The following is an 11702-nucleotide window of genomic DNA, read 5'->3' as shown; positions in this document are numbered from 1 at the left end:
GGGATGATGAACTAACTTCATAAGTGGTTGCAATACGTCAAACAGCAGCACTGCTGAATAAGTGAATGCCAGAATCGCTAGAGCCCACTTTTTTCTTCAGCTGGGGCCAACCTGACATAAGTCTGACATAAGTCGGCTAGCATGGACTTGCCGATTATGGTCTTATGGAAATGAAGCTTGATCACAGTGAGTGGAAGAGGAAGAAAGATTGTTTCTGACAAGTACACTCCCTTCCAAATCGATTTGGTTTCCACGGGAGACTCAAGTGGATCTCTCGTCTATGATGTCCTTCAACTGAATGTGCCGCACAAAGTTCATAAGGCGTGCGAAGCAGTAAGGACCTCTTCAACCAAACGACTCAATTTGCCATGAGGTAGCAGTGTCACTGGCCAATGTGATATGTGAAATTTGAACCAATCAGAATGGGGATAACGCCGCAAGAAACGAGATCGCCCATAAACACGTACATTTGTAAAGAACGGACTGTTTAGATCACTGCGATTGCATAAAGCACTCCATGAAGTCTGGAAATTGAGTGTCCTTCTCTTAGCCAAGTGGTACCGTGTGATGCCGAAGTGTTCTAGAAAAATCGCTATCCGACAGGGCTTCACAGCGCGCACTTCGCTGACCTCTTTCGGTGGATTCAGGCACCTGTGTGGTGGTGTAACTCCGGTACCATAAGTAAGTTACTTGTACCTAATTACTCCACTTTGGGGTTGCGTGGTTTGAGATATCCACCAATCAAACGATGAGATAAGTAGGGAAAAAAGAAGCAGATCCGTGCAAGAGCACAGCCTGTTGTCGCAATATTAGCCGCACTACGTAGACCGAAAGTTGTATGGATGTTTATCACAAAGTCAGCACAGTGAGCACAGCGGTTCTTTTATCTATATTGGTCAGTTCGCTTAGACAAGCCAACGCAACTCACCCACAGATCCAGTTCCGTCAATAATTCCTGCAACTGTGGCGAGTGCCCGAGCGTCCGACTGTAACGACGGATGCGTCCCCAAATCGGCCGAGACAGCAGTGGTGATCAAAGCATAGGGCCCATTAACCAGTAGACCGAGAGGAAGGAGTAACACTTGACAAATGCAGGATAGTCAGTGAAATAAAAAGACATTTCAGTAAAAGGTATGCCTCAGGTGTGTGTATTTACAAGCACGGCATCCACAATGGTGAAGACATCTCTATGCGCTCATTCAATGTGAAAGAAATGGGGATCGTGTGATCCACAAGCCTGTTTGTCTCACAACTACACAAGAGGAAATTCAGTCGAGCTTTTATAAATCAATGATAATGTGAGGTTTGATAGTTTCCAATAGCTGTTTCGTCTTGTCAGTGAAGATAATCTATGCTGAAAAGCCCAGAAGCACTGTACAGCTGTTTCAGCAGTGCGCACCTCACGAAAACCAGAGAGTTTCGAGCCTTCCGGCCAGTGGATGAACACCTAACCATTTGGCTGATCCGCAGTGTGATTAACTCTCATTTAGACAAGACATAACGCCACTCATCCTTGAATCATGCAAGCTACACCACATGGTCACGTATTGTCTGGCCTCTCCAGCGATGAAGTTTCACTCATTTTGTGAAATTGCTCTCCCTCTAGGCTACTTATTGACTAGTGATGGTGTGAGATCTGATAGTTTTACAAATCAATAGGTGGCGCCATTTCCTTTTGGACTTTGATCAACACAGTTTGCTGCAACAAGAAACCGAATTTCAATGTTGCACACCGAAGACCTTTTATGTGACTTTTTCGGTGTGATGTTTAAACCTTGATATTTGTTTGAGTACTGAGGACTTACTCTCGACCAACGTGGGAGTTAAGTAGCACAGGAATAAACAATTTTATGATTAGAGACTAATCTCCAAAAAGTTTAAAATGGCACTTGTACTACATAAACGGTTGAAATTTGACAACCCACACAAACAGTTGCACTGGACGGGTTTACAGATGTCTGCAGCGCTTAACACGTCATTTCAGTTGTATATCTAATCACCACCAGGGTTAAATTTCGCGGACTTTTGAGAATCAAAACTCATCGACCTAGGTCTGCCGGTGTTCAACCACGTGGATGCGACTGCGTGGTTGCAACAATTCTTTGTGACCGCTAGACCATGGCTAACGCGTTAAACAATGGTTTATCGTGTCGCTTTGGTGACCTTTAGTTTGGTCTTTGTTGACCAAGCCACCATAAACACAGTGCGTGCGGCATTGGTTATTCGGTATTGAAAAGCTAATCCGAAATGTCTGTGCCTGGTGTCTAGTTTCCGGTTCGTCCAAACTGCTATTATCCGGTGAAGTTTGGCGCGTAACCGACCTACAGCAACCGTGACCTAGAAAACTGGCTTGCTCGCGACCAAGTATGTTGAAAATCGGTCGGACGTGTGTGAAAACACAATGGGTATAGGAATCAACATGTCGGTTTGGTGCTGGAGGTCAGGAGAAAAACCCAGGGATAGATCAATAATTGCTGGAAAAATTGAAAATTAAATCATATTAGGACAATGAGATACTAACGTGGGGTCAATCTGCTATCAAAAGGTTAAAAGCACCTCCCAGCTGCTGCATTCATGTTTAGAATCATTGTGCCCTAGGTTGTAATAGCCTCTGCCCTGCACAAAACGTGTCCACGCAATTCTTCACCACCGTACTATACGTCCTACTCTTTTACGAGAGGCATCATTCGAAGAGAAACCTCAACGGCATCGGGTAGCTCTGGACCGATCACGGCTCGTACTCTCCAGACTGCTATTGATCGCAGAAGCGATTGGAATCCGATTGCTGGACCCCCAAATTTGGGTTCAGAAGAAACATGTGCGACCTCTGAACTTGAGATGACCTGCGAAAAATCCAGTCCCACAAAAGTGTCTGACACTGACTTCACTCAGTCATTCCGTGACCCACTGACCCGTGTAACCCCATTCGTGTAATTCTTCATTTTTCCCCAACTAAGATGTATGTAGCCCTGATTTTCACACAACCTTTTCACGAGATTTCTGATAAAAATTGTGATGTATAAGCTTAGAGAAACAATCCGAAAAAAACGACCTTTGTTCGCTATCTTAGTACTTCCACGGATATGTTCAACTACATGAAACATAACAAGGTCGTTAAAGATGATGAGACCTCATATTCAAATTAGACTAGTGTACTTGAATTGCATCGCCAGAACATCGCACGACATGGCCATAAGTTAATCAGAAGAAATGGTCACGTGGCAGAGTTTTAGCAATCAAAATGCAACCGAGTGAAGTGCTCCAGCTAGTTTGCAGCTCATGTTCGCCATGTTTTCGAGTTGGTGTTCCCACCAAAATGAAACGACGAACTGAGGTGTTTCAGGCGCTACAACCTGACGGAGCACTAGGGGAGACGGTTGAACTCGGATTTCAAACCAACAACCGCGGGAACATGGGCGACCTCTGGCGGATTGGGAGGAAGAGATTACCTGTGAAACGCAACGATCTTGATGATGATGTCTTCAAAATGTTTCCTGCAAGTACCTGTAGATCATACGTGGTTGTGCAACAACTAAAGATACCTCCCTCGAAAAGCAGGGTAATGACGGTAACACTACCCATACGAAAAGTCACGAACTATTCCATGATATGTCTTGATTACAGTAGTGAACTGGCCCCCACTTCAGTCCCCATCATCGTTCTCAAGACAGCGCCTCTCACACCATTACGCAAGATGTCGAACGTCCCGACATTCATGTTATCTACAAACTCAGAGCTGCCTAACTCTGCACATGGCTACTGATCGGATTTCAAGAGCATTGAAAGTCAGTTCTGAAGTCCACCCGTCCTCTCGCGAGAGACGGCAGACGAGTAAGAAAGTAAGTAATCACAATGCAGCATAAAAAGACTTACAGCTGCAGCTGAGTACCGAGACTGCCCCATACAAAAAGTAGAGATATAACTGTAAAGGGAGGGGGAAATGGGAGAGACAACAGATGAGCGACAATTGTAAAACACGTAGAATTTGGTATCAGGTGAACAGACCAAATAGTATGGGAGCCAAACTCGGAGCTAAATCCCTCAGAAGCAGTACAGATCGGTTCTTTAACCCAAAACCAATTGGAAGCAAGGCGGTTGGTAGGGTTGATAGTAGTGTGTGGAGATTTGGTAATTTTCAACTGAGACTTCGCTCAGTAAGTGAAACTAATCTATGTTGAAAAGTCGAGAAGCACTGTTTCATCCTTGTTGGGAACCATCAATGGTGCGCATCTCACGAAACTCAGAAAGTTTTCAACCCACGACCTTCCGCCAGTGGTCCAACACTTGACCATTTAGCCACGAGCGGCTGAACAGCTGTGTGATTTTCTTTCACTTAGAAAGAATATAACGCCACTCATCCGTCAATCACGTGAACCACATCAGATGACCACGTGTTGATCGGCTCCTCGAGTGACGACCACTCAGAAGGAAGTTCCACGCATTTTGTGAAATTATTCTTCCTCTGAGCTGCTTATTGACTGATAGTGATGTGAGGAAGTTCGGTAAAGCGGTTGATTGAGGTTAGCTTACGGTATGATTCATTAGGAAGTTGACTAAAATCAATGAAAAATTGTTCCCAATTTGCATTACCCTTAAGGACAAGTGAGCCTTTTAAATGATGAGAACGAACGTTCAGCTGTGGCCCAGCTGACATGCCACCCGAAGGAAGCACGAGGGCTGAGATACTGCCATCTTGTCCACACCTAGAGAGGAGCAGTCGAAATGCTTAGGGTGGGTTCGAACCACGTACCTTCCGGTCAGTAACTGAGCTCAAATGGTGATGAGATGTTAGCTTTTGGCGCAGGCTAACTGGAGATAACAACAATAGGTCCTACCTTTATTCGGATTCCTCGGGTGGATGTTCCATCACACCAAACCTCAGTCAAGTGCAATTATTGACAGGTCACCATCAACCAAATAGCTAAATGATCACGTGACCCAGCTCCCTAATGAACCACCTCCCGTGTGGCTCACAGAAACACGTAGCCTGGACCAAGTTATCATATGCTGTCTCATATCTTACAAAACGAGATGGAAGTTGTCCAATCAATCAATCGATAGTAGTGGAATTTTGATTTGGCAACTGATCAATGACGCATGCGTATGGTCAAATGGAGTGGACATCGTTTCTAAATACCGCACGTGTACATATTCTAATGACCTACGGTTTTTACTCAAATCACACAGTGTTATCCAACGCCGTCGCATTCCAGGACGAAGCGATTCTTTTACAAAGCTTAGTTTCAAACTAATCCGATTGGTCAGTCCTCCGGGGAATGCGCGCAATCCAATTAGCATTACCTTAAAACAGAAATCTCACAAACAGAATGGGGAGGAACATGACTTAGGGAAAATTCCGCGGCAGAACGGTAAATTTAAGCCACTAACACGGAAGAAAATGACAACGAACGATGATGGAACTTAACACCTTTCGTACCCTCGGATGTCAAAGTGTGGAACGCGAAGTCGCTCAGGATATTTTAAATTCCAAACAAGGAAGTTAGGACGAAGGATTTATGGTGAAATTCGGTGTCAGGTGAGGCACAAACACTTCACTGGTAGTTTGAGACCAGTTCTGGTTACCTTCTAGACCACAGACAATAACCGAAAATTTGAGTTTCAGTCCTCTTGAAGGAAGTCTGGACAAGCACGCGATATCGAATTCAGTTAGTATGAAATAATGATCGTTCAGATGTAGCACCCATTTGGTACGTAGCTGCTATGCCACGCCAGGGAAGAACAAATCACCGTTACGGTATCTCCAAGGAGCGGCTTTGCTTCAGGGAGATGGAGAAGAACGCTGTTCTGAAGTCCTAAATGGATCAGCCTCTTCAGATGGCTCTCGTTTGAGAAACTACCGAAAAGTTTGACGAGGTTTCATTTGTGTACGATAGACTGATAACAGACACTGCTTCCATGGGAAAGATACCATTACATGTCGAGGAAATCCACCAAGAAGAAACGCCATCATCGATAAGGCAACTCTAAGCGTACGAATGCACTTTCCCTTGCGATCAGCTCTCGAGGTTGCGAACCTCCGAAACGGGAGAGGAGAAATTCTACGGTTTTCCAAGTTACTCTCCATGAGGTACCATGAAGATAACCAACACTATCAACCCCAACTTACTGTCCACATGACTCTCAAAAAAATAGAAAAAATCGTTCAGCTGTGACACCCTTTCGGTGTCCAGCTGACATGTCATTCGAAGGAGGCACGAGGGCGGGGATACTGCCCAAGTCTAGAAAGAGGAAGTCGGGATGCAGAGGTCGGGTTCGGAACATGGACCATCCGGTCAGTAAATTCGCGTTTTAACCATTTGGGCCATCTCGCTTCAAAAAGATTGTTGTAAGCACAATTACTAAGGTAACCCACCATGCTGGTGAACTGTGCTTGCTAGACTTGGCTTGTGAGTTAGACGATAGCTTCCCAGTGGGTGTGTACACAGCCTCATTTGCTGTAACGTTTCATGGTTGGAAACCAGGATGAAGCAACATGAGATGACTCAAAATCTCTTGAGTTCCAAATGATCATCACTTTTCACTGTTACACAAAATCACGCCTCGTAATAACTGATTACGCCTAGCAGTTCTCGGTCACCTAAAGAAAAATGGGGCCTAATGACCTGTAGAATGGAATCTAAAACCGTCAGGTAAATTCACCAGTGTTGCACTGGTGCGTGTGATATGCAGGGGGGGACGAGATGGCCCAAGTGGTTAGAGCGCGAATTTACTGACCGGAAGGACTGTGGTTCGAACCCGACCTCTGCCTCTCGACTTTCCCTGTCTAGGCTTGGGCAACCTGACGGTATCCCAGCCCTCGTGCTTCCTTCGGGTTGCATATCAGCTAGGCACCGAAAGGGTATTACAGCTGAACGGTGATATGCAGGAGTATTGGATATCAGAGTCACTGGATAAGGACGGCTTCGGGTTTTGTGCCCCGTTCTGTGGAAGAAACACCCGGATACGTGTGAAATTTTACTGTCCCACAGTAAAAAGTACATGATTCGGTTTTGACCGATCGCCTTTCCGTCGAGCCCACGTTTCCGAAAGAATGTACTACGCACACCCACCGCCGGGCTATTCGCCCCATCTGTCGATGGTGAAAAGTTGACTGGGTCGATTGAAGTGAGCCGTTTGAATATAGCGAGTTACTCAACGGAATACATTGATAATGAGTTCACGAGTGAACAGGTGACGAAGATTCGGTGTCATAAGATACGTTAGTAACGCATTCGGACATCCTCTTCACATGCAGATGAAGAAACATGACCACTTTTATCATTCAATATAACTGAAAATGAAAACCGTCGAACCGGTTAAAGGTGACGTTTAAACCTGGGGGACTGCACTCAGACCGATTCCAGGTAAACTTCTATAGATTTTGCAGGGACACAACTACACGCAGTGCAAATAAAAAGAGGAGTTGGGCATGTGATCAGAACCGGACTTACCATTGGAACGCTGAACACCAGCATGATCACGCAAACCGTCGCACTGGCACCCGTGTGATCGGACACCGCACCGGCCAAAATGCCACCTATGATGCCGCCCACATCGAAAATTGTGGATAAATCAGCCGCATCTGTGGGGTTGAATCCGCCTGCTTCCCTAATGTAGTTGGGTAGCCAGAATAGGAAAGTGTAGGAAACGAGTTTGGAGAAGAACAGACAGAACGAGTATTCAACCACACCCTGAAAGGCAAAGGTAAAGAGAAAACGGTGACAGAGCGATTGCGATGGTTAGCCCACAAAGAAGGCAACTACGACTGGGACTTACAGGTACGCGTAGTGCGGACCAAAACGACACGGCATGTTTTTCCACGGATGGTGCGCCCCCGGTCAACTGTGTTGAGCTGCCGGCTTCTGATAGTTCGGGAAGATTCTGAAAACAGGGAGGAAGACACTAAGTGGATGCATTTTCGCCCTTTGAAACGGAAGTCAGTAGGTCAGCCACACTTCAAACAATAGAAACAAGAGAGATGGGAATTTAAAAACGAACGCCGACTTGGTGGTCGGATGATGAAGAGCCACTTACATCGCGAGAGGAAAACCGACAACGGAGAGTCGCGTGCTCCATGTCCTGGAAAAAAAGGTAAAATCAATTTGTGCCGGGTAAACGTAGCTAGGAATGATGAACAGGTTAACACTTCTGAAACTATTAGAATATGAGTATCGACACCTGGAAAGGAAACACGTTTACAGTGGAATCAATTTCAGCTCAATTGGACATCTGCTGGGATGAAAATTCAACCAACCAAACTACCTTCTTGTAGTCAGGAGGAACGACTGGCTGACCATGTATAAAGAGAGTGAATGGATGTTGCAAAAAGACCACTGGCTGATGTCCTTCGTTCAGCGCCAAAATTCTGATTGGGTTCAAAACAGACACACCATGTCCAAGCACGGTAGCAAACAAAAGGACTGGACCAAACTAGGCTGCACAAAGTCCCTGTTTATGGGACGCGAATGCCACTATGAGCCACCTCAAAGAGTTGAATGCAGGTCGGTGGTGTACGGTAGACAGTATACACAAAGACGGAGATCTTCGTCTTTAGTCATATGTTTTCTGTGATGGCCAAGATCCTAGTGGAATAGTTTACGGGAATAGCCTCCGTAAGTTTTCATTATTATTACCAAATTCTGTTGGTATACGTTGATATATCAATGTATGTACAGGTATATGTAAGAATACGTGGCCTGTGGAATTGGATTATTGACTGACAGTCACGTGCGTTCTGAAAGCCAACATGATTTGTTAGCATTAGGGGGTTAATTAGCTGGTCCGCTGTAGCATCGCGTTGCAATAACAGCGACTGGGGTGGCAGAAGTTTCACGCACAACCTTAATCACCTGGTAATGATGCACACCGGAAAAATCGAAATCGTTCAGCCGTAACACCGTTTTGGTACCTAGCTGATATAACGCCCGGAAGCATGAGGGCTGAGATACTGCCAGGTTGCCCAAGCCTAGACAGGGGAAGTCGAGAGGCAGAGGTCGGGTTCGAACCACAGACCTTTCGGTCAGTAAATTAGCGCTCTAACTGCTGAGCCATCTAGCCCGCATACCACTGTTTATGAGACGGCGAACACAATGACTGCCACTGAATTTCAACTGGAATATAAACATTTTCACGCACGTTTCCACGAAGAGGGCATTTGCGAAACGTTCGGCATCAGCCTGTGCTGGTTTCCACAAACTTCTCGTCCGAGTTTTGCCAACGAATTAGTCCATAACCATGTTAGACAACCAGGACTGGAGAATCCAGGACAAGCAAACTGATTGAGGCCTATTTGGAGCTGATCACATGGAGGCATCAGATGAATCTCCCTTATCCGAACAAGGCGAGCATCGGTGTATGGCAAACCACATGATGACAGTGCTACAGACTCGAGCATCATGTTATAAAACCGCCCTGACGTGAAGTGACGCATCTCTATATGCCATCGTATGGTCGGTTGGGCCTAGTGCGTCAGCCACAAATCATGTACGAAAAGCACTTTGGTTTCATCTACTTAGGCGAGAAACAAGTGACTATAAGGAAAGGACTGTTATGCACTGAAGACGATGGCCAAAACAGCTCATGTATATTGGAAGTGAACTGAAAACTATGAACTGTTATGAACCTCTAGGTAATAGCTACGACGTTTGATCACGGATGGCTGTTAGGCCGGATCGTGCCGCGGCAATGCCGGACCTAGATGCGGAGAGGTAGGGGGTAGCGCCATTTTTTGGTTGCTACAATCCTGACTGAGCAGAGAGAACGGTGCCATGTGGAAAGTACACACGTGGCCTAGCCAGCATTATCTGCAGAGTGTGGATAGTTCATCTGTCCGGGATGAGATAGAGAGACATGAGACTGCCGTACCGTTGGAAGAGAGCTGGAATTTTTTTGGGACGTTAATTCATGGAAATGACAATATTACCTGCGGATAAGGCACAGCGAAATCAGAGGTACAGTCTGGTATGCGCCTAGTCCGTAGAAATTTAAAAGTTAGCAGACGCTCAACCTGACCCCAACTGCATGAGCTATGAGCAAACAACGAACAGCGGGTATGTGCGGTTTAAGCAAACGAATATTCATCTGGGAAAACTGAAAAATCCCTAAATATCACTGGTTTGGAACCGTAAAGCCAAACGGGTCGTATGATAAGTACTCACCTCCGTTGACCCCTGAGGTTCTTCGACTTGGTCCGACTGTGCTGAGTAGTCAAACAGTTTCTGTAAGCAAACGTGAGTTATATGAGTTGACAATGGTTCAAGTATCACAAAGAACTCATCTCTACTATCTCACTGCCAGAATTGGTACTGACTACACATAACGAGTTATTGGAGAATGGAGGACAAACGTACCACTATTGGTGCCCGAGATGGGGACTCAAGTCCAACTTCCTCAGGATCTGACATAGAAAGCGTGGAAAGAAATCGGTTAAAGCACATGCATGCTGAATATGCCAGAGTTCATTGAAACTGACAGATAGTAATTCGCTCCATAGTCTAACTCCAGTCCGCGCGGTATCACCTATAGGTAAAAGCCAGTAGAAAGCGCGAGAGAAGTCGGTTCATTTATTGAGCTGAAAAACATCCAGATAAACAACCCGTTCGCCGAAGAAAGGAGGACGAGAATGACATAATCAGACATTGCAAGTGGTGTGGCCCAAGAACAGTTGTTCGTATGTTATCCTGGAGCAAGCACTGAATGTAAGAGCTTTGAAGCGAGTGCCTCTACAACCTGGGCAGAGTCACAAAACAACGTATCTCGCCACGGAATACCCGTTGATGGTTAGTAGCATGACTGAGATCACTGGTGATTCCCTCACTTCAGAGTCATCCTCTGGTTGCGTCTGGACCCTTTTTACGTCAAACATGAGCGACACGAGTTTAGAGCCATTGCTTTGGCAAGATAAGTGGCTCAGGCAACAAGACAACGGAGCGGGAACAGCTAGTATTTCCCGGACGATCCGGTCTTCACCGAGATGGTGCTGCTGTTCCGCTATTCCCACAACCAAGTCTGAGTGTTTGTGCGGAGGAAATAAAACCCATGTCGATCGTCACAACCAGGACAGTTACTGGGTCGTCGTTCGATGAGTCGGGCACACTAATCACATCGCTCAAGTGATGTGAACATGTTCGCCTGTTCAGACGTGATAATTCAGATGCTTTTAAAGTGCGTTGGTGGACTGGTGGTTACACGCTCGCCTCGCATGTCAGATGTCCGGGGTTCAAATCCCTGCACGGCCGTTGGATACGCACTGCTGATGAGCTCTAATAAGAGCGAAACTCGAGTCCAGTGCTTCCCTTTGGTGTGGGCTCACCGGAATAATTATACCAGAACAAGAGGATGACCGTTCAAACGCGAGTGGTATGGATATGAACAAAAAACCCATATTCTCAGAACATGTTCACCTCTATCCCTCACAATGGTCACATTCCCCACATATGGGAAGATACCAAGAGCATTGAAATACTCAGTCTTATAAGCTTGAAAAGTTGACGCTACGGTCCAAAGGAATCAAAAGGGCAACAAAAGGCAACATTTGTGAGAAGCACGCTTCAAATGACATTGAAAGGGTCATGGAGGTAGTGCAGCATCAATCGATTTACAGCTCATATAGCAGCTTCTATGACATACAATGGTGAGTAAACCTTGTGCGCGTCCCCTACACCAGTGTCACAGATTAATGAACTTGCACACACACACACACA

At 45.8% G+C, this 11702-nt stretch overlaps 2 protein-coding genes across 2 annotated transcripts in view; one reads left to right on the top strand and one right to left on the bottom strand.

Moving 5' to 3' along the window:
- Positions 1-11702, bottom strand: part of T265_02720 (hypothetical protein) — a gene marked incomplete at both ends in the record, with an annotated part of 28573 nt that overhangs the window by 4989 nt on the left and 11882 nt on the right. The window contains 7 exons of the mRNA XM_009167035.1: positions 929-1081; positions 3874-3922; positions 7452-7691; positions 7777-7881; positions 8035-8079; positions 10158-10217; positions 10350-10396. Coding sequence (XP_009165299.1) covers positions 929-1081; positions 3874-3922; positions 7452-7691; positions 7777-7881; positions 8035-8079; positions 10158-10217; positions 10350-10396 — 699 coding nt within the window. The remainder of the gene's footprint in view (positions 1-928; positions 1082-3873; positions 3923-7451; positions 7692-7776; positions 7882-8034; positions 8080-10157; positions 10218-10349; positions 10397-11702) is intronic.
- T265_02721 (hypothetical protein) lies at positions 8933-11115 on the top strand (the record flags this gene model as incomplete). The annotated part of the gene is made up of 2 exons (XM_009167036.1): positions 8933-9018; positions 11007-11115. The coding sequence occupies 2 exons, from the start codon at positions 8933-8935 to the stop codon at positions 11113-11115; spliced, it is 195 nt and encodes a 64-aa protein (XP_009165300.1).

Source organism: Opisthorchis viverrini (genome assembly GCF_000715545.1).
Source record: "Opisthorchis viverrini unplaced genomic scaffold opera_v5_35, whole genome shotgun sequence".
Classification (NCBI taxonomy): Eukaryota; Metazoa; Platyhelminthes; class Trematoda; order Opisthorchiida; family Opisthorchiidae; genus Opisthorchis; species Opisthorchis viverrini.
Note: the sequence above shows the minus strand (reverse complement) of the source record. Positions and strands in the feature narration are given on the sequence as shown.